Source organism: Pecten maximus, chromosome 1, assembly GCF_902652985.1.
Source record: "Pecten maximus chromosome 1, xPecMax1.1, whole genome shotgun sequence".
Lineage (NCBI taxonomy): Eukaryota > Metazoa > Mollusca > Bivalvia > Pectinida > Pectinidae > Pecten > Pecten maximus.
The window spans coordinates 6847209-6871522 of NC_047015.1; the positions used below are offsets into that span (position 1 = coordinate 6847209).

At 35.8% G+C, this 24314-nt stretch overlaps 1 protein-coding gene across 1 annotated transcript; it reads right to left on the bottom strand.

Annotated features, from left to right (window-relative positions):
• Positions 1-278: 278 nt before the first annotated feature.
• On the bottom strand, positions 279-24044 carry LOC117323472 (centrosomal protein of 55 kDa-like). Its single transcript, XM_033878722.1, has 7 exons — positions 23832-24044; positions 19574-20277; positions 18106-18432; positions 16524-16652; positions 6771-6938; positions 5998-6135; positions 279-2459 (listed from the first exon to the last, which is right to left on the bottom strand). The coding sequence occupies exons 2-7, from the start codon at positions 20030-20032 to the stop codon at positions 2001-2003; spliced, it is 1680 nt and encodes a 559-aa protein (XP_033734613.1). The 5' UTR covers positions 20033-20277; positions 23832-24044; the 3' UTR covers positions 279-2000.
• Positions 24045-24314: the final 270 nt, after the last annotated feature.

Below are 24314 nucleotides of genomic sequence, written 5' to 3' on the forward strand. Positions count from 1 at the left end.
ATCCCCCCTACACTTGGTTATCTAGGACAAAACGTAAGATCTTTTACAACTAACGCCAAGGTCAAAGATCAAATGTCTTAAACATCTTCTTTACATCCAAGAAGCCCAGGGTCATGATATTTGGTCAGTAGCATGCTGAAATGAAGTTGTATCAGAGTGTAATAGTTCTGGCATCTGACATCAGTGTAACCTTGTATAGTAATTTTAGTCTGACAACTCTATAGTTCTGTCTTGAATTGTATCGCTGGCTACAAATCAATGAAGGACAACGCAGCTGATAAAGTTCCAGTTTTTATTATGTACATACTGCAATAGTGATTTAAAGATGAAACATGATGACAAAGTATATACACACAATGCTAATGTACTTAAACCATGCGAGAGACCTTTTTATTGCATTTTTGCCAGTGAAATTTGGAAATTTATCAAACTAATAAACTTATATTTTCACCGCAGCGATGAGCAGTGAAAATATAAGATTGTAGAGTGAAAATAGAAGTTTTTCGTTTTTGACCAATCAGAGTAAACCTTGGTATTCACCTCATTGATACTTGCCGATATTTCCAGTCGAAGCGAAGATAGTTAAATTGGTTATTTTGCTGTATTTCTGAAGTATTCAGACTAGTTTTTGACAAAATACTCACTTGACGTAAGCTATTCATGCAGATTCTGCGATAACAGCAGAAAACGCTTTAATTGCTTTAATCAGTCCTTTCAATATGGCGCCGTCAAGTTGACGTGGAGTAACGTCACAAAGAGATGACATCATGAATTGTGTTAATTCCCACACTTTTTGACACTTTTAATTTTTGATGTTTTTAAATTTGTTTTTAAGTAAATAAAATGCAATAAAAAGAAAACTGAATACTTTCCCGGTTAATATAAAATATATTTCAAGAATATGACAGAATATTGATATTTTCACAAGTGAATATCCCCTATATATCTCGTATCAAGATGCCCACCCAGTGGCCAACCCTCCGGATAAATATACACAGTAATGGCCCGACTATATCATGTCTATAATAAAAAATTACCACCCAAATTAAAAAATGGGATTACTGACAACATCATGCCTACAATTGGAAAATACCACCAAATACGAAATAATTTAGAGGTCTTATTGAGGCCAAAATGTATTCCTACATACCAGACTCTAAAGGAATAGAAAGATGCAGAAACAGCTTTATAGCTAAGTTTAGTTATATGCCTCTAAATGCACATGCAGTGTTTTATCACTCCATATAGACCGTTGAGTGGTGTACAGGTAATGTAATTAAGAATAACACATCCCAAAAATATTACCCAATCAAAAACATTGAAAGACACAACCAGAAGGGATTCCCAAACAGTGCCTTTATGTATATATTTACCATTAAACTGCCATCCCAAACAGATTCTTCTATTAAAACTTAAGTTTGAAATCTCTCCAAAGGCAATTCATATGATGGCTAAAGATGTGATTTTTGTATATGAACTTCAGTAACAGTAAATTGCATCCTCTCCACAGGATCAAACGGACAACCCCAGTGGCTTGGCTTGGACAATTCTGATTCCTAAGGTATCTACTGCAAATTCCATTTAACTGTGCTGTTTCCATAACAACAGAAGACGATGATAAAGAATTAAAAAATGATCCTCTTTTCAAAATCCCATATCAACCCCTAGGGAGAGAAGTGACATAATTTTAACAACGCAAGATACTTTCCACAAAGAATCTTTTTGGCTAGTTTAATAAAAAAATCCATTCATTGGTTAATAAGAAGTCAAAAATATTGATTGTTTATGAAACACCACGGACAAAATGTGATCTCAATAGGTCTGTCTCAAGTGACCTTAAAGCCAAACTAACTTTTTACACACATGATAAGCAGAACTTTTCAGACTTAACTTGAAAAATATAAAAGTTTAGGTTGTTTGTGAAATCTGCAAAGTTCATGTGTGATTATCAGCTAAACACATTCTATTCAGAATAAAGCAGGCATGTTTTAATATAAATGTTAATCAATCAGACATTTTTCAATATGGCAGAGAAAATCCATTTCCACATCAAACTCATTTAAACATCGTTTACAAAGATACTGCGAAGGGTTACTGACTGGCAAATTACTTTGAGGAGTGCTTGATCTGTTTTGTGACAGGTCATCATCATATGGATGTGTTGATTCCACGGGCTCCCGGACAGACACAATCCGATCAGGATCGCCCGAGGAAACAGGAATATGTTGAAGCCTATTGTCAACTGGCGGATTTCGTAATGGTTCAAATGTCCTAGCAACATTCTCATAAATGTGGATTTCTTCAGTAGGCAGGGTGGGATCCGACTCTGTGGAAGATTGTGGTGTAATTAATCTATCTGGGCTTCCTCCTGATTCCATGACTACATGTCGGGCACCTCCAGTTGATGAATTAGCCAACCTTTGTTCAAGCAAGTTCTTCTGATGTGCAAGTCGATCATACTGTACATAACAAAAACATTAATTAATTCGCTTTCAAATAAAGACTTTATTTTCAGGATTTTAAAACAAATATTAACACTGTTTATAACAAGAGATCCCAAAGGGATCTTGGCGCCCACCATTGAATGATCTTTATAGGTTCTATGTCAGATTGATCTTCTCTTTTTATTTTTCCCTTCCTTTTACTAATCTGTGCAAATTGAGAAACATCCCTCCAGTACTTTTCAAACAAGGGAATCCTAGCTAGCTATATATGAAATTTGAAATTTAGCAATAATGGCTGTTTGTTGGCCAGGTTGTTTTCAGGACAGATTGGTCCCAAAATGCAATACAACGGACCAATGGGAACCTACATATGAAATTTGAGAAAGATCCCTTCAGTACTTTCTGAGAAATAGCGATAACTTCAATTGTTAAAATCCAAGATGTCTGCCTGTCGGCCATGTTTTCCGACTGATCCCAAAATGCAATATGCATAACAAGGGACCAAGGGCTACCTACATATGAAATTTGAGAAAGATCCCTTTGGTACTTTCTGAGAAACAGCGATAACAAACTTAAATTGTCAAAATTCAAGATGGCTGTCTGTCGGCCATGTTGTTTTCCAACTGGTCCTAAAATGGAATATGCTTAACTAGGGACCAAAGCCAACCTACAAATGAAATTTGAGAAAGATCCCTTCAGTACTTTCTGAGAAATAGCGATAACAAACTTCAATTGTCAAAATCCAAGATGGCTGCCTGTTGGCCATGTTGTTTTGCGACTGATCCAAAAAATGCAATATGCATAAATAGGCACCAAGGGAACCTACATATGAAATTTGAGAAAGATCCCTTCTGTACTTTCTGAGAAATAGCGATAACAAACTTCAATTGTCAAAATCCAAGATGGCTGCCTGTCGGCCATGTTGTTTTACGATTGGTCTCAAAATAGAATATGCATAACTAGGCACCAAGGCCAACCTACATATGAAATTTGAGAAAGATCCCTTTGGCACTTTCTGAGAAATAGCGATAACAAACTTCAATTGTCAAAATTCAAGATGGCTGCCTGTTGGCCATGTTGTTTTCCGATTGGTCTCAAAATGCAATATGCATAACTAGGCACCATGGGGAACCTACATATGAAATTTGAGAACGATCCCTTCAGTACTTTCTGAGAAATAGCAATAACAAATTTCAATTGTCAAAATCCAAGATGGCTGCCTGTCGGCCATGTTGTTTTACGATTAGTCTCAAAATGGTTTATGCATAACTAGGCACCAAGGGGTACCTACATATGAAATTTGAAAAAGATCCCTTATGTACTTTTTGAGAAATAGCGATAACAAGAATTGTTTATGGAAGGACGGACGGACCACGGACGCAGGGCGATTTAAAAAGACAGCTGATGTTTCATGGTTTCCCAAACATACCTATCTACATTATCATTTGGTACATTCTCCATTTTCCCAAAAAAATGAGTTATGCCCTGTCATACCTCAGTTTTGAGGTTATATCCGATCATACCTTAGTTTTAATGTTAGGCCCTGGCTTACCTTAGTTTTGAGGTAATACCCTGTCATACCTTAGTTTTGAGGTTATGCCCTGTCATACCTTAGTTTTGAGGTTATGTCCTGTCATACCTTAGTTTTGAGGTTATGTCCTGTCATACCTTAGTTTTGAGGTTATGCCCTGTCATACCTTAGTTTTGAGGTTATGTCCTGTCATACCTTAGTTTTGATGTTATGCCCTATCATACCTTAGTTTTGATGTTATGCCCTATCATACCTTAGTTTTGAGGTTATGCCCTATCATACCTTAGTTTTGATGTTATGCCCTGTCATACCTTAGTTTTGAGGTTATGCCCTATCATACCTTAGTTTTGATGTTATGCCCTATCATACCTTAGTTTTGAGGTTATGCCCTATCATACCTTAGTTTTGATGTTATGCCCTATCATACCTTAGTTTTGAGGTTATGCCCTATCATACCTTAGTTTTGAGGTTATGCCCTATCATACCTTAGTTTTGAGGTTATGCCCTATCATACCTTAGTTTTGATGTTATGCCCTGTCATACCTCAGTTTTGAGGTTATGCCCTATCATACCTTAGTTTTGATGTTATGTACTGTCATACCTTAGTTTTGAGGCTATGTCCTGTCATACCTTAGTTTTGAGGTGATGCCCTGTCATACCTTAGTTTTGAGGTTATGCCCTATCATACCTTAGTTTTGAGGTTATGTCCTGTCATACCTTAGTTTTGATGTTATGTACTGTCATACCTTAGTTTTGAGGTTATGTCCTGTCATACCTTAGTTTTGATGTTATGCCCTATCATACCTTAGTTTTGAGGTTATGTCCTGTCATACCTTAGTTTTGAGGTTATGCCCTGTCATACCTTAGTTTTGAGGTTATGTCCTGTCATACCTTAGTTTTGAGGTTATGTCCTGTCATACCTTAGTTTTGAGGTTATGCCCTGTCATACCTTAGTTTTGATGTTATGTACTGTCATACCTTAGTTTTGAGGTTATACCCTATCATACCTTTCTTTTGAGGTTATGTACTGTCATACCTTAGTTTTGAGGTTATGTCCTGTCATACCTTAGTTTTGATGTTATGCCCTGTCATACCTTAGTTTTGAGGTTATTCCCTGTCATACCTTTCTTTTGAGGTTATGCCCTGTCATACCTTAGTTTTAAGGTTATACCCTATCATACCTCAGTTTTGAGGTTATGCCCTGTCATACCTTAGTTTTGATGTTATGCCCTGTCATACCTTAGTTTTGATGTTATGCCCTGTCATACCTTAGTTTTGATGTTATGCCCTATCATACCTTAGTTTTGAGGTAATACCCTGTCATACCTCAGTTTTGAGGTTATGTCCTGTCATACCTTAGTTTTGAGGTTATGTCCTATCATACCTCAGTTTTGAGGTTATGCCCTGTCATACCTTAGTTTTGAGGTTATGCCCTGTCATACCTTAGTTTTGAGGTTATGCCCTATCATACCTCAGTTTTGAGGTTATGTCCTATCATACCTTAGTTTTAAGGTTATGCCCTGTCATACCTTAGTTTTGAGGTTATGTCCTATCATACCTCAGTTTTGAGGTTATGCCCTGTCATACCTTAGTTTTGAGGTTATGTCCTATCATACCTCAGTTTTGAGGTTATGCCCTGTCATACCTTAGTTTTGAGGTTATGCCCTGTCATACCTCAGTTTTGAGGTTATGCCCTGTCATACCTTAGTTTTGAGGTTATGCCCTGTCATACCTTAGTTTTGAGGTTATGTCCTGTCATACCTTAGTTTTGAGGTTATGCCCTGTCATACCTTAGTTTTGAGGTAATACCCTGTCATACCTTAGTTTTGAGGTAATACCCTGTCATACCTTAGTTTTGAGGTTATGTCCTATCACACCTCAGTTTTGAGGTTATGTCCTATCATACCTTAGTTTTGAGGTAATACCCTGTCATACCTTAGTTTTGAGGTAATACCCTGTCATACCTTAGTTTTGAGGTAATACCCTGTCATACCTTAGTTTTGAGGTTATGTCCTGGCTTACCTTTGTTTTAAGGGTACCATACATGCCGTAGAGGTTGTGTTTGCTGAGTCCATGACATCGCTGTTCCTCTCTTAGAGTGGCCTCAAGCTGCATCGCTCTGTCTTTTTCCTTACATAAGTTGTTCTGGATAACTTCAATCTGAAAACATCAAAACATGACAGTATGTATACCAAAAAATATTGCTACAGCACAAAACAGTGTACTGTACATGTTATCTGTAGTTATATCTTACCAGTACATAACACTGTACACGTTATCTGTAGTTATATCTTACCAGTACATAACACTGTACACGTTATCTGTAGTTATATCTTACCAGTACATAACACTGTACACGTTATCTGTAGTTATATCTTACCAATACATAACACTGTACACGTTATCTGTAGTTATATCTTACCAGTACATAACACTGTACACGTTATCTGTAGTTATATCTTACCAGTACATAACACTGTACACGTTATCTGTAGTTATATCTTACCAGTACATAACACTGTACACGTTATCTGTAGTTATATCTTACCAGTAAATAACACTGTACACGTTATCTGTAGTTATATCTTACCAATACATAACACTGTACACGTTATCTGTAGTTATATCTTACCAGTACATAACACTGTACACGTTATCTTGTAATTATAAAATCCACTTGTGATTAGAAATCATTCATATCAAACCATGGAACTGGCCTTCAATGAAATATTCCTTACCTAGTTCAACGTTTCCATCAAGAGCAATACATTTACAAACTTTGTTAAGAAGATTACCATAGATAAAAATTGGTTGTTGTCTTCTTCATATTCAGCGATCAGTTTCTTGATTTTCACATTTTCTTTCTCAAGTTGCATTATTTTGGTTTTCAGATCTGTCTGTTCCTGATGCCGCTCCATATCTTGAACACTCTTAAGGAGCTGCTGGTATGACTTCTTTATATCCTGAATTTGAAATAATCAGATCACAGTGCAAAATAACTAAATAGTATATTACAATCTAACTTTAATGTACACAAAAATGCTTCTTACTGAATATAACACCAGATATATATATATAGAATGGTTATTTACAATTTTCCCCTAAAATCTTGCTCATACAATAAAAAAAATGTATCAAATCAATTAATGTTCAATCAACCTTTACTGATGACCTTGTTCTAACGACTGTTACTGTTTACCTTGATCTACCAACTGTTACTGATGACCTTGAATTAGCAACTGTTAATGTTTACCATGTTCTAACGATTGTTAATGTTCATCTTTGTTTTATAACGACCGTTACTGTTTACCTTGTTCTAACGACTGTTACTGTTTACCTTGATCTAACGACCGTTACTGTTTACCTTGTTCTAACGACTGTTACTGTTTACCTTGATCTAACGACCGTTACTGTTTACCTTGTTCTAACGACTGTTACTGTTTACCTTGATCTAACGACTGTTACTGTTTATGTTGTTCTAACGACTGTTACTGTTTACCTTGTTCTAACGTCTGTTACTGTTTACCTTGTTCTAACGTCTGTTACTGTTTACCTTGTTCTAACGACTGTTACTGTTTACCTTGATCTAACGACTGTTACTGTTTACCTTGTTCTAACGACTGTTACTGTTTACCTTGTTCTAATGACCGTTACTGTTTACTTTGTTCTAATGACTGTTACTGTTTACCTTGTTCTAACGACTGTTACTGTTTACCTTGTTCTAACGACTGTCACTGTTTACCTTGTTCTAACGACTGTTACTGTTTACCTTGTTCTAACAACTGTTACTGTTTACCTTGTTCTAACGACTGTTACTGTTTACCTTGTTCTAATGACTGTTACTGTTTACCTTGTTCTAATGACTGTGACTGTTTACTTTGTTCTAACGACTGTTACTGTTTACCTTGTTCTAACGACTGCTTACCTTGTTCTAATGACTGTTAATGTTTACCTTGTTCTAACGACTGTTACTGTTTACCTTGTTCTAACGACTGTTACTGTTTGCCTTGATCTAACGAGTGTTACTGTTTACCTTGTTCTAACGACTGTTACTGTTTACTTTGTTCTAACGACTGTTACTGTTTACCTAGTTCTAACGACTGTTACTGTTTACCTTGATCTAACGACTGTTACTGTTTACCTTGTTCTAACGACTGTTACTGTTTACCTTGTTCTAACGACTGTTTACCCTGTTCTAACAACTGTGACTGTTTACCTTGTTCTAATTACTGTTACTGTTTACCTTGTTCTAATGACTGTTACTGTTTACTTTGTTCTAACGACTGTTACTGTTTACCTTGTTCTAACGACTGTTACTGTTTACCTTGTTCTAACGACTGTTACTGTTTACCTTGTTCTAACGACTGTTACTGTTTACCTTGTTCTAACGACTGTTACTGTTTACCTTGATCTAACGACTGTTACTGTTTACCTTGTTCTAACGACTATTAATGTTTACCTTGTTCTAACGACTGTTACTGTTTACCTTGTTCTAACGACTGTTTACCTTGTTCTAACGACTGTTACTGTTTACCTTGATCTAACGACTGTTACTGTTTACCTTGTTCTAACGACTATTAATGTTTACCTTGTTCTAACGACTGTTACTGTTTACCTTGTTCTAACGACTGTTTACCTTGTTCTAACGACTGTTACTGTTTACCTTGTTCTAACAACTGTGACTGTTTACCTTGTTCTAACGACTGTTACTGTTTACCTTGTTCTAACGACTGTTACTGTTTACCTTGTTCTAACGACTGTTACTGTTTACCTTTTTCTAACGACTGTTACTGTTTACCTTGTTCTAACGACTGTTACTGTTTACCTTGATCTAACGACTGTTACTGTTTACCTTGTTCTAACGACTATTAATGTTTACCTTGTTCTAACGACTGTTACTGTTTACCTTGTTCTAACGACTGTTTACCTTGTTCTAACGACTGTTACTGTTTACCTTGATCTAACGACCGTTACTGTTTACCTTGTTCTAACGACTGTAACTGTTTACCTTGTTCTAACGACTGTTACTGTTTACTTTGTTCTAATGACTGTTACTGTTTACCTTGATCTAATGACTGTTACTGTTTACCTTGTTCTAACGACTGTTACTGTTTACCTTGTTCTAACGATTGTTACTGTTTACCTTGTTCTAACGACTGTTTACCTTGTTCTAACGACTGTTACTGTTTACCTTGTTCTAACAACTGTGACTGTTTACCTTGATCTAACGACTGTTACTGTTTACCTTGTTCTAACGACTATTAATGTTTACCTTGTTCTAACGACTGTTACTGTTTACCTTGTTCTAACGACTGTTTACCTTGTTCTAACGACTGTTACTGTTTACCTTGATCTAACGACCGTTACTGTTTACCTTGTTCTAACGACTGTAACTGTTTACCTTGTTCTAACGACTGTTACTGTTTACTTTGTTCTAACGACTGTTACTGTTTACCTTGATCTAATGACTGTTACTGTTTACCTTGTTCTAACGACTGTTACTGTTTACCTTGTTCTAACGACTGTTACTGTTTACCTTGTTCTAACGACTGTTACTGTTTACCTTGTTCTAACGACTGTTACTGTTTACCTTGTTCTAACGACTGTTACTGTTTACCTTGTTCTAACGACTGTTACTGTTTACCTTGTTCTAACGACTGTTACTGTTTACCTTGATCTAACGACTGTTACTGTTTACCTTGTTCTAACGACTGTTTCTGTTTACCTTGTTCTAATGACTGTTACTGTTTACTATGTTCTAACGACTGTTACTGTTTACCTTGTTCTAACGACTGTTAATGTTTACCTTGTTCTAACAACTGTTACTGTTTACCTTGTTCTAAAGACTGTTACTGTTTACCTTGTTCTAACGACTGTTAATGTTTACCTTGTTCTAATGACTGTTACTGTTTACCTAGTTCTAACGACTGTTACTGTTTACCTTGTTCTAACGACTGTCACTGTTTACCTTGTTCTAATGACTGTTACTGTTGACCTTGTTCTAACGACTGTTACAGTTTACCTTGTTCTAACGACGGTTACTGTTTACCTCGTTCTAAGGACTATTAATGTTTACTTTGTTCTAACAACTGTTACTGTTTACCATGTTCTAACGACTGTTACTGTTTACCTTGTTCTAACAACTGTTACTGTTTATCTTGTTCTAACGACTGTTACTGTAATACCTTATTCTAACGACCGTCACTGTTTACCTTATTCTAACAACCATCACTGTAATACCTTATTCTAACGACCATCACTGTTTACCTTATTCTAACAACCATCACTGTTTACCTTATTCTAACGACCATCACTGTTTACCTTATTCTAACGACCATCACTGTTTACCTTATTCTAACAACCATCACTGTTTACCTTATTCTAACGACCATCACTGTTTACCTTATTCTAACGACCATCACTGTAATACCTTATTCTAACGACCATCACTGTTTACCTTATTCTAACGACCATCACTGTTTACCTTATTCTAACGACCATCACTGTTTACCTTATTCTAACAACCATCACTGTTTACATTATTCTAATGACCATCACTGTTTACCTTATTCTAACGACCATCACTGTTTACCTTGTTCTAACAACTATCACTGTTTACCTTGTTCTAACGACTGTTACTGTTTACCTTGTTCTAACGACTGTTTACCTTGTTCTAACGACTGTTACTGATTACCTTATTCTAACGACTGTTACTGTTTACCTTGTTCTAACGACTGTTACTGTTTACCTTGTTCTAACGACTGTTAATGTTTACCTTGTTCTAATGACTGTTACTGTTTACCTTGTTCTAACGACTGTTACTGTTTACCTTGTTCTAACGACTGTTACTGTTTACCTTGTTCTAACGACTGTTAATGTTTACCTTGTTCTAATGACTGTTACTGTTTACCTAGTTCTAACGACTGTTACTGATTACCTTGTTCTAACGACTGTTACTGTTTACCTTGTTCTAACGACTGTTAATGTTTACCTTGTTCTAATGACTGTTACTGTTTACCTTGTTCTAACGACTGTGACTGTTTACCTTGTTCTAACAACTGTTACTGTTTATCTTGTTCTAACGACTGTTACTGTAATACCTTATTCTAACGACCGTCACTGTTTACCTTATTCTAACAACCATCACTGTAATACCTTATTCTAACGACCATCACTGTTTACCTTATTCTAACAACCATCACTGTTTACCTTATTCTAACGACCATCACTGTTTACCTTATTCTAACGACCATCACTGTTTACCTTATTCTAACGACCATCACTGTTTACCTTATTCTAACGACCATCACTGTAATACCTTATTCTAACGACCATCACTGTTTACCTTATTCTAACGACCATCACTGTTTACCTTATTCTAACGACCATCACTGTTTACCTTGTTCTAACAACCATCACTGTTTACATTATTCTAACGACCATCACTGTTTACCTTATTCTAACGACCATCACTGTTTACCTTGTTCTAACAACCATCACTGTTTACCTTGTTCTAACGATTGTTACTGTTTACCTTGTTCTAACGACTGTTTACCATGTTCTAACGACTGTTACTGTTTACCTTGTTCTAACGACTGTTACTGTTTACCTTGTTCTAACGACTGTTTACCTTGTTCTAACGACTGTTACTGTTTACCTTGATCTAACGACCGTTACTGTTTACCTTGTTCTAACGACTGTAACTGTTTACCTTGTTCTAACGACTGTTACTGTTTACTTTGTTCTAACGACTGTTACTGTTTACCTTGATCTAATGACTGTTACTGTTTACCTTGTTCTAACGACTGTTACTGTTTACCTTGTTCTAACGACTGTTACTGTTTACCTTGTTCTAACGACTGTTACTGTTTACCTTGTTCTAACGACTGTTACTGTTTACCTTGTTCTAACGACTGTTACTGTTTACCTTGTTCTAACGACTGTTACTGTTTACCTTGTTCTAACGACTGTTACTGTTTACCTTGATCTAACGACTGTTACTGTTTACCTTGTTCTAACGACTGTTTCTGTTTACCTTGTTCTAATGACTGTTACTGTTTACTATGTTCTAACGACTGTTACTGTTTACCTTGTTCTAACGACTGTTAATGTTTACCTTGTTCTAACAACTGTTACTGTTTACCTTGTTCTAAAGACTGTTACTGTTTACCTTGTTCTAACGACTGTTAATGTTTACCTTGTTCTAATGACTGTTACTGTTTACCTAGTTCTAACGACTGTTACTGTTTACCTTGTTCTAACGACTGTCACTGTTTACCTTGTTCTAATGACTGTTACTGTTGACCTTGTTCTAACGACTGTTACAGTTTACCTTGTTCTAACGACGGTTACTGTTTACCTCGTTCTAAGGACTATTAATGTTTACTTTGTTCTAACAACTGTTACTGTTTACCATGTTCTAACGACTGTTACTGTTTACCTTGTTCTAACAACTGTTACTGTTTATCTTGTTCTAACGACTGTTACTGTAATACCTTATTCTAACGACCGTCACTGTTTACCTTATTCTAACAACCATCACTGTAATACCTTATTCTAACGACCATCACTGTTTACCTTATTCTAACAACCATCACTGTTTACCTTATTCTAACGACCATCACTGTTTACCTTATTCTAACGACCATCACTGTTTACCTTATTCTAACAACCATCACTGTTTACCTTATTCTAACGACCATCACTGTTTACCTTATTCTAACGACCATCACTGTAATACCTTATTCTAACGACCATCACTGTTTACCTTATTCTAACGACCATCACTGTTTACCTTATTCTAACGACCATCACTGTTTACCTTATTCTAACAACCATCACTGTTTACATTATTCTAATGACCATCACTGTTTACCTTATTCTAACGACCATCACTGTTTACCTTGTTCTAACAACTATCACTGTTTACCTTGTTCTAACGACTGTTACTGTTTACCTTGTTCTAACGACTGTTTACCTTGTTCTAACGACTGTTACTGATTACCTTATTCTAACGACTGTTACTGTTTACCTTGTTCTAACGACTGTTACTGTTTACCTTGTTCTAACGACTGTTAATGTTTACCTTGTTCTAATGACTGTTACTGTTTACCTAGTTCTAACGACTGTTACTGTTTACCTTGTTCTAACGACTGTTACTGTTTACCTTGTTCTAACGACTGTTAATGTTTACCTTGTTCTAATGACTGTTACTGTTTACCTAGTTCTAACGACTGTTACTGATTACCTTGTTCTAACGACTGTTACTGTTTACCTTGTTCTAACGACTGTTAATGTTTACCTTGTTCTAATGACTGTTACTGTTTACCTTGTTCTAACGACTGTGACTGTTTACCTTGTTCTAACAACTGTTACTGTTTATCTTGTTCTAACGACTGTTACTGTAATACCTTATTCTAACGACCGTCACTGTTTACCTTATTCTAACAACCATCACTGTAATACCTTATTCTAACGACCATCACTGTTTACCTTATTCTAACAACCATCACTGTTTACCTTATTCTAACGACCATCACTGTTTACCTTATTCTAACGACCATCACTGTTTACCTTATTCTAACGACCATCACTGTTTACCTTATTCTAACGACCATCACTGTAATACCTTATTCTAACGACCATCACTGTTTACCTTATTCTAACGACCATCACTGTTTACCTTATTCTAACGACCATCACTGTTTACCTTGTTCTAACAACCATCACTGTTTACATTATTCTAACGACCATCACTGTTTACCTTATTCTAACGACCATCACTGTTTACCTTGTTCTAACAACCATCACTGTTTACCTTGTTCTAACGATTGTTACTGTTTACCTTGTTCTAACGACTGTTTACCATGTTCTAACGACTGTTACTGTTTACCTTGTTCTAACAACTGTTACTGTTTATCTTGTTCTAACGACTGTTACTGTAATACCTTATTCTAACGACCGTCACTGTTTTCCTTATTCTAACAACCATCACTGTAATACCTTATTCTAACGACCATCACTGTTTACCTTATTCTAACAACCATCACTGTTTACCTTATTCTAACGACCATCACTGTTTACCTTATTCTAACGACCATCACTGTTTACCTTATTCTAACAACCATCACTGTTTACCTTATTCTAACGACCATCACTGTTTACCTTATTCTAACGACCATCACTGTAATACCTTATTCTAACAACCATCACTGTTTACCTTATTCTAACGACCATCACTGTTTACCTTATTCTAACGACCATCACTGTTTACCTTATTCTAACAACCATCACTGTTTACATTATTCTAATGACCATCACTGTTTACCTTATTCTAACGACCATCACTGTTTACCTTGTTCTAACAACCATCACTGTTTACCTTGTTCTAACGACTGTTACTGTTTACCTTGTTCTAACGACTGTTTACCTTGTTCTAACGACTGTTACTGATTACCTTATTCTAACGACTGTTACTGTTTACCTTGTTCTAACGACTGTTACTGTTTACCTTGTTCTAACGACTGTTAATGTTTACCTTGTTCTAATGACTGTTACTGTTTACCTAGTTCTAACGACTGTTACTGTTTACCTTGTTCTAACGACTGTTACTGTTTACCTTGTTCTAACGACTGTTAATGTTTACCTTGTTCTAATGACTGTTACTGTTTACCTAGTTCTAACAACTGTTACTGATTACCTTGTTCTAACGACTGTTACTGTTTACCTTGTTCTAACGACTGTTAATGTTTACCTTGTTCTAATGACTGTTACTGTTTACCTTGTTCTAACGACTGTGACTGTTTACCTTGTTCTAACAACTGTTACTGTTTATCTTGTTCTAACGACTGTTACTGTAATACCTTATTCTAACGACCGTCACTGTTTACCTTATTCTAACAACCATCACTGTAATACCTTATTCTAACGACCATCACTGTTTACCTTATTCTAACAACCATCACTGTTTACCTTATTCTAACGACCATCACTGTTTACCTTATTCTAACGACCATCACTGTTTACCTTATTCTAACGACCATCACTGTTTACCTTATTCTAACGACCATCACTGTAATACCTTATTCTATACGACCATCACTGTTTACCTTATTCTAACGACCATCACTGTTTACCTTATTCTAACGACCATCACTGTTTACCTTATTCTAACAACCATCACTGTTTACATTATTCTAACGACCATCACTGTTTACCTTATTCTAACGACCATCACTGTTTACCTTGTTCTAACAACCATCACTGTTTACCTTGTTCTAACGACTGTTACTGTTTACCTTGTTCTAACGACTGTTTACCTTGTTCTAACGACTGTTACTGATTACCTTATTCTAACGACTGTTACTGTTTACCTTGTTCTAACGACTGTTACTGTTTACCTTGTTCTAACGACTGTTAATGTTTACCTTGTTCTAATGACTGTTACTGTTTACCTAGTTCTAACGACTGTTACTGTTTACCTTGTTCTAACGACTGTTACTGTTTACCTTGTTCTAACGACTGTTAATGTTTACCTTGTTCTAATGACTGTTACTGTTTACCTAGTTCTAACGACTGTTACTGATTACCTTGTTCTAACGACTGTTACTGTTTACCTTGTTCTAACGACTGTTAATGTTTACCTTGTTCTAATGACTGTTACTGTTTACCTTGATCTAACGACTATTAATGTTTACCTTGATCTAACGACTGTTACTGTTTACCTTGTTCTAATGACTGTTACTGTTTACCTTGTTCTAACGACTGTCACTGTTTACCTTGTTCTAACAACTGTCACTGTTTACCTTGTTCTAATGACTGTTACTGTTTACCTTGTTCTAACGACTGTTTACCTTGTTCTAACGACTGTTTACCTTGTTCTAGGGAACAACCAACCAATTGAAAAAATATATTTTTGAAACAGCCCCTGTGTATAGAACGTTGAGCCAAGGATAAAATGTCTGGCAGCCACTGATTGGCCAGTATGTTATGAAGTGAGAAAATAGATATGTAGCCTGATAGGTAACTATCAATAAGAAATGTTGATATAAATTTCTTAAGTCCGATTGGTTTTTTTTCCCAAAAGTTCACGTAATAATAGTAAACAGGTAAACATTTAAGATTTTTGAGAATTTTTACTGCGAAATTCACCTATTTTCAAAATGGCTACCCTGGAGAAAATTTGAGCTGAAGGACCCAACTTTTTTTTTTGATTAGGTGTTATATCAGACCCTAAACTTTTGTTATAAACCAAAATCGTCATATTCAATTCAAGAATTTGAATGAAATAATCCAAAACGTTAACACTAAGGTCTATGGGAAAACAATTGGTTGGTTGATCTCTTCTAACGACTGTTTACCTTGTTCTAATGACTGTTACTGTTTACCTTGTTCTAATGACTGTTAATGTTTACCTTGTTCTAACGACTGTTACTGTTTACCTTATTCTAACGACCATCACTGTTTACCTTATTCTAACGATCATCACTGTTTACCTTATTCTAATGACCATCACTGTTTACCTTATTCTAACGACCATCACTGTTTACCTTATTCTCTTTGATGATCTGTTCATTAAGGAGCTGTTGATCCTCCAGCTGTCTTGTCAGTCTCTGTATCTGATTATGAGAGTCCTTCATCACTTGTTGTGGATCAGGTGACATTCTCTTATCTGTCATCTATAAATAAAAGAGGGTTATTCTCAACACATAAAAAATTTAAAATTGTGTGTTTCATAGCAAATGGAATTGACCTACAGTTCAGGGTTATATTATTCCAATAACTTCCCAAACTCTCCCAGCTTTATCTTAGTTCCCTGGAAGCTACATTCCTCAGTGGATTGCCGACAGATCACATATATACCTTACTGGTTGAGGTCATAACATGGATGTATACAGGATGTGAATGTTTCCATGTTATAGAGCTAAAACTGAGTGTCCAGGAGTGGGGCTTATCTGAAAGACTCTGTTTGTCTTTCCATGACCAGTAAGCAAACATAAGCAAATGCTTACAAGATATTGACCACATCTGTTTCAAAGCTATAATCCAAGGTCAGGATCAATCGGGGTAGCATGCACCTGCTGTATATGATTTCATCTCTCCAAAGCTTGTCAGAGGTTTTATCACAGGAAGGCTGTCTCGATGGTATCTAATCTAACATCCAGTGTCTAGGTTAGCAGAATTGTGGCCAGACCCTTAAGCGATTTCATACAAGATTGAATCATCACCCTTTTAAAATGCTTTTTAATTACCAGATATATCTTATGTTCATTACATAAGAGAAGTATTTACATTGATATCCCCAAATTTTAACCTCACCCTCTGCCATTTCTACCTTTTTAAAATGAATTCCACGGAAGCAGATGTGTCTCCTGTGCAGAAAGTTGGGTGATTACAAGAGTTATTGCAAAGAAACAGATTTTCTATTTGTAGTAACAGTACCCTTGACCAGTAAAAAGTAATCCCATGCAAGCATTTGTGGTAAGGAAAAAATTATGTTTGATCGGCCCAAGGGAACTTGAGTTATCGCGCAGTAACAAATTTTCTGTTTTTAGCAACAGTGACCTTGACATTTGACCTTCGGACCTGAAAAGTAATCCCAAGCAAACACTTGTGATAAAGAAGTCCAGCATGAATTTTGAGTTTTTTATCAGCCCAAGGGAACTTGAATTATTGCATCAAAACCTGTGTGGACGACAACGATGCCGACATAGTGATACCTATATGTTGCCTGCCGACATAGTGATACCTATATGTTGCCTGCCGACATAGTGATACCTATATGTTGCCTGCCGACATAGTGATACCTATATGTTGCCTGCCGACATAGTGATACCTATATGTTGCCTGCTTTTTGCAGATGACACAAAAATCACCACCTGATGATGCTTCCAACTTTTAACTGATATCAATACTAACTTTAGAATATTTTATTTTATCATTTGTTATGTCAAACACTTTAATGGTTGTAGTTTATATTAATTTCTATAGCATGGTGTATATGGTGCATCAGTGTGCTAAAGGTTGTTAAGTTCAAAATTCAATAATTTATTAAAATTTGGGTATAAAATAAGTCTGCTCAATTTACAGGACATCAGTTCTAATTGTTCAATTAAAAAAGCTAAAACTAACATGTTTTTCAGTGACATTGTCTTCAGTGTTCAAGTTATTGCCGTTGCTCCTATTACTGGACACCAATGGTCTCAGGAAGGGACTTGTCTGACAAGCACTGTCAGACATCTCTGACATTCTGGAGTTGTACAGGCAGCCTGAAGACAAGGAATCACTTGGCTCGCTGTTGATAGTTGCTCCCTCTATGTTTTGATGAAGTTTTGTCTTGTAAAAGGTAAGATTGGTTTTGAGACTTTTCACCTCCTCCAATAACATATCTCTTTCTTTTTTCACACCTTTAAACTGCTCTTCTAAAGCTCCCATCTTTTGATGGATGTGTCTTTGCATCTGCAAATATATAGATATATATAATAACTAAGATTAGCAGTGGTAGGTAAATCCCTACTCATTATAGCCATTCCGTTATCCTTTGGAGGGTAAATCCCTACTAATTATGACCCTTACCCTGACCCCTCAAAAGGTTAATTCCTACAGATTATGGCCTTTTCCTTTATCCCTTAGAAGGTTAATCCCTCCGAAATTATATTTCTGATTCACACCACCTTTCGGCTCACCTCGGCAGATTCCGGCTGCCTACATCTAGATGTAGGCTACCAGAATCTGCCGAGGTGAGCCGAATGACACACAACAGATGAGAATTACGAATAAGTTTAATACAAGAGATCCCAGAGGGATTATGGCACCCACCATTGAATGATCCATATCAGTCAAATGAAAAACTGATATTTTCTCTTCTTTTCCCTTCTTTCACTTCTCCTACAATTCATTTATAACTTTATATAACATTTTATAGCAGGAACAAACTGCAATTGTCAAAATCCAAAATGGCCATAATCTTTATCATCTATTTAAGGTTTTTCAATCAAACTTGCATGCACAACTGGAGACCAAGGCGAACTTCTTCATTCAAATTAGAGAAAGACCCATAATGGCCATCTAGTACTTTAAGAAATGGTTAATAAATTTCAATTGTCAAAACCTAAGATGACTGCCTATTGGCCATGTTGTTGTCAGGGATCAAGGGGAATCTACATATGAAATTTAAGAACTAGCGGTAACAAACTTCAATTGTCAAAATCTAATCTGTAGGCTGTTTTGAGAAAGATCCCCTCGTGCTTTCAGAAAATAACAACAGAAAATAACAGAGAATAACAAACTTCAAATGTCACTTGGCTGCCTGTCAGCCATGTTGTTTTCCGATCCGTCCCAAAATGTAATATACACAACTATGGACCAAGGGAAACTTACACAATAAATTTGAGAATGATCCTTTTTGTACTTTCTGAGAAATGGCTATAACAAGAATTGTTTACAGACGACAGACAGACCATGGACGTAGGGTGATTTGAGTAGCCCACCATCTGATGATGGTATGCTAAAAATATATGACAATGCATGGTATAAGGCAATCACAACTGGTTAAAATTGACTCTGATTTAACACACTGTAAAAAGGATCTGCTACAAACCTCAACTTGATTTAAATCTGTATGGGTCTGCTGAAGAACACGTTGTAGTTGTTTCTTTGTTTTTATCAATTCCATTTTTAAATTGTTGAAGTACTGAACTGAGACTCCAGCTACAGACTCTTTAACAGAATCTTTGGTGTCAAAGCCACATCTTGACTCATCCATCAGATTTCCCTTCATCTTGGAATCCAAGTTTTCTTTAAGGCTTGGTTTTAAGTTTATTTCGTTTCCAAACTTGAATATACGAGGCTCTGGGTATGTGACCTGGTGTGCCTTACCCTGAGGTATGACTTGATGAATAGATGTGCTCTTGGTTAAGCTTCCGTTATAGGAAACAGGACCTCCATCTATCTGGAGGCTGGACTCAGATGTCAGTGGATTAGACGAAACAAGCTGTGAGACAGATGATACCTGGTCCACTACTCTCATTTTTGTCAGGTCTCTCTTCACAAGTTCCATGTTTCTGTTTAAGAGTCAATTCTCCAATATGTTTATGAGCGTCTAGAAGGAGTTTCTCCAACTCTTTTGATCGCTTTCTTTCCCTGCGTAGTTCAATGTCATTTTCTTGAAGATGGAGGTTAAGATTTTGTGCTCCCTTGGCTCTACTTTTCAGTGAATCTGCCTCAGCCTGGGAAAGCAGCACAAATTTATCTAATGATGCTTGGAAACCTTTGTCCATTTCAAAGTCATTCTGATGTTATAATCTGTTCAAAATAATAAAAGACAATTTGTAATTATTCAATCAATTTCATGGTGCATTTTGAAAATCTCCCTGAACAAAAGATCTTACAACTACTAAATGCAGGATATGCAGCTGGTGAAATGTGTTAAACATCATGTTAGATAGGAACAAACAGACAGTAGAGTAAATCAGGGATGTACAATGAGAGGGATATGTCTTCAGGCATGTAGCAAGCTTAGATTTCCGTACTCTCATGCATCCACATCATTTCTAAGTTTTTGTTGGGGTTTTTTTTAAGATAGAATTGATATTGATTCCATGTACACAAAATTCTTTAAGGAATAATCTCTTCAATTGCCTGTATATGTATCATAACAATGCGAATCCAGATATAAATAAAAATAAATGAAGGACAGCCGACTCAGAAAATTAAGAACCAATTTGATACATTCGCTAAAGGTTACATGGCGGCCTGCACTTTAGGAGGCAAAAGTGTCTAAAGGACAAAAGATGATCTCTTTAATAGATCGTGCCAGCTTTACTGCAGTATAGGCCATGCATTCTGATCAATCAGTTACTTCCCTTTGTTTCACTCTGCCAATACATGACGGTATAGCCATATAGCTTGACAGCGGAAGAGGGCTAAGACTGCAGTAGGCCAGAGGACCAGAATATATTAGTATTGGGGAATCAAGGAACCTAGTCTAGCTTCAACATATTGTTCATAATTGCTTTTAAACTGGACTGGTTTTCTCATCAATGGTCAGAAGTTTCAATAGCTTAAAATATCTGGCTCCCTCAAATACATTAAAATGTTTAACATTTAATAATTTATTGCAACAACCACCAGGGGGGTAGAAATCCACTAGCCCAACATCTGGGGCTACCAAATTATCAGCTTGGGCTAGTGAAAATTACAGTCATACAAGCCTTGGGCTAGTAATTTGCCCATCATAATTCAACTCTGTTCATGGGGTGACCAAATCACACTTTAAAACCTTAAATGCAATATACTCACCTAATATATATCTTAACAAGAGGCCAAATAGGCCTGTATCACTCATCTGGCTCTACAACAAGTCTAAAGTTGATTTAGGTCATTTCTGAAGATACTATGCTGATACCTTATCAAAATAACAGTGAGGCTATGTTTATATATGTCAATAGATTTTCTAGTCCATCATTCCAGTATACAATTGGTCTAATATCAGGTTTCTTTGCTAAACATTGTTTGAAGAATTTAGCCTATTTTACCTATGTGACCTTGAATGAAGGTCAAGGACATTCATTTAAACAAACTTGGTATCCCTTCACCCCAGTATGCTACAGGCTTATTAATATCAAATCCCTGGGCCTCATGGTTATTGAGAAGTTGTTTGAATTTTTTAACCTATTTGACCTATGTGACCTTGAATGAAGGCCAAGGTCATTCAATTGAACAAACTGGGTAGCCCTTCACCCCAGTATGCTACAGGCTTATTAATTTCAAGTCCCTGGGCCTCTTGGTTATTGAGAAGAAAGTCATTAGAAGATTTTAGCCTATTTGACCCATGTAACGAAAAATAAAAAAATTTCAGTTGCAAATCGATTGGCAGTTGGTGGTTTTTAATTTGTTCACAGTGATCCATTTACATTTTAATAAAACTACAATTATATATCACACCCAAACTATCTGCCTCTTCAATAATTTGACTTGAATTTAAATACACGACAGTTTGATTTGTGCTTAAAAAATACTACTATCATTGTTTTCTTTACGTTGACTTCCAGCTTCCATGTATTTTCGAAAAACATAAGGGCTTTTTGCAGATTCAGACAAAAGAACATTTGTCAGCAGAATGAAAAGGTCAACCAAAACATTCAGCTCTGTCTGAAAATTATCCTTCAATTGTGTTTAAAGAATTCAATGTTTTCCATTTCAAATCTTTTAGTCATCAATATCATTGAGGAAGATAAAAAAAAATCAAGTGGTGAAAGATTCTCGCCCTGTCCGACTCCTACTAAAGGAGGGAATTATTCAAATTGTCACTTTCTGAATTTTTATATTACCATACATTTTTTGAAAATACAAAAACACTTATAGCTTTGTGCTCTCCATACTGTTTCAAATGCTTTTCTAAGTTAGATGAATGTTGTATACAGTTTTTTATTATAAGACAAATCAAATTAAATAAGGTTGTGAAGCACAAAAATAGTAGAAATATGATCTTGATAGTATCCTGCTTGGCTATTGGGTTCAGTAGAATAAATAATAGTGAGTCTGTTATTCAAGACAAGATTCAACAATTTCTCTAGACAAATGATGAATCTGTCTGGATCAGTGGGATCATCCTTATTTTAGGTTTAATTATCCTGATTGTCATTCACAGTTAAATAATAGATTACACTACTCACAAATAACTAAGGCTTCATCAGGTCGTTATTTTATATGCTGAATCAATATGTATACATTACAACACCAGATGCCTTATAACTTTTAACTTCCTTGATACATTTTTCAATTCTTCAAGAGTAGTTTCCTTATTTAAAATGTAAACTTTACTTATTTTTACAACAATTGCTAAACAAGTTATATTAACTTATATCCATTGATCACTCTTGTTGTCCCAGATGGAAGCATGTGAGGGGTCTTACTGTGGGAGGAAACCGGAGTACCTGGGGAAAACCCACGTGTTCGACCAGGTGACCACATACCTTTTCACGTCTGATCAGGGATTCAAACCCCATCATCATCATCATCATATCATCATCATCATCATCATTTGTTTTAGTACTGTTTCTGATCAAATTTGGCACATCTTTTCATATCCTTCTTAAACTTTCATTGCTTTTCATTCTACAGTACCTTAAATTGACGGATGACAGTCTGCTCTTGTGAAATATTATTCCAGTAGTGCCACGTACCTTATATATATACATGATATGGAAGTAACTGCTTTAACATTGAAGAATAAACCATCCTCACTCCTTAAATTGTCAATGCATTAGTCTTTATAGAGTCGACCTTTACTAATAAAAAGGGCACAACTTCTATGCATAACAATCAGCATTGAACAATGTGGTAAACTTTGCACGTCAATGAGAGTTTAGAGGTCAGCTGATTGTTGCATTTTTTTTCTTTCCTATTCATTTTTTGTCGCCCAACCATAGTTGTTAAGTATGCTCGTTAGTCAAAGACCATAATCAATCTTTGTTTTACCCTAACAACATACTGGTCATTAATGTATGTCTGGTGTAGACTGTAGGTGCCCTCAGGACCAGTATAAACTCGTGCTAGCTAACATCTATGGCCTAATATACTGTGTACCTGCATATCTCAGGCTCCAAATAAGACTGTAAGAATTTGTTAATAGTTTGAGTGTCTGTCTAAAGAGTATCAGTTATCAATTTTAGAGTATTTATATTCCTTATAATACAGTATTCCAATCAATTTAAGTTCACCTCAAAAGCCCGAAACAAACCATACAACTATGAGTTAATGTTTTCGATCATGCGAATAAAACAAAACATGATTTGTTAACCATTACATGATAATTTACCACAAAAGCTCAAGAAAACACCTCTAACATATCTTACCTCTGCTTTCCACTACTTCTCTGTTCTATTTATAGACTATATCCTGATTATCTCAGTGTAGGATAGTCAAGCAAACAAAGTTCTTTTATGAAGACGAAACGTTTACTCTAAAACTGCAAAGCTAAAATATTTGGAATTTTGTATCCTCAGCCAAACTTTCATTTCCCCTCGAAATTAAGAATTTCCATTTGTAGGTAGGCCCTAACTATTTATTTTTTATTTTTGTGCAAACACGTAAATGGGGACTTCCCTGATTAGTTAGTATCCGACGCACGCTTGAAGACTTCGCCGTGAGTCAAACGTTTTCCTGATTCATTGTGGTGTGAGGGGTACCATTTGGGAAATTTTATAGATTTTTATGATGTCTCGGAAATTATTTTTGATATCAAGAATTTGATATTTTTTATAATCAAAAATTAATTTCCTGAAATCAGAAAGTATGTATTATTTCATTTTGAATCCAAAATTTCTCTCTATTTTTCA

Excerpts from the sequence above, each read along its gene's own strand:
- LOC117323472 (XM_033878722.1), bottom strand. The coding sequence starts at position 20,032 with ATGGAACTTGTGAAGAGAGACCTGACAAAAATGAGAGTAGTGGACCAG. Across the intron at positions 18,433-19,573 it reads CAGATTTAAATCAAGTTGAG|ATGCAAAGACACATCCATCA; the intron begins GTTTGTAGCAGA and ends ATATATTTGCAG. Across the intron at positions 2,460-5,997 it reads ATGGTACCCTTAAAACAAAG|TATGATCGACTTGCACATCA; the intron begins GTAAGCCAGGAC and ends TGTTATGTACAG.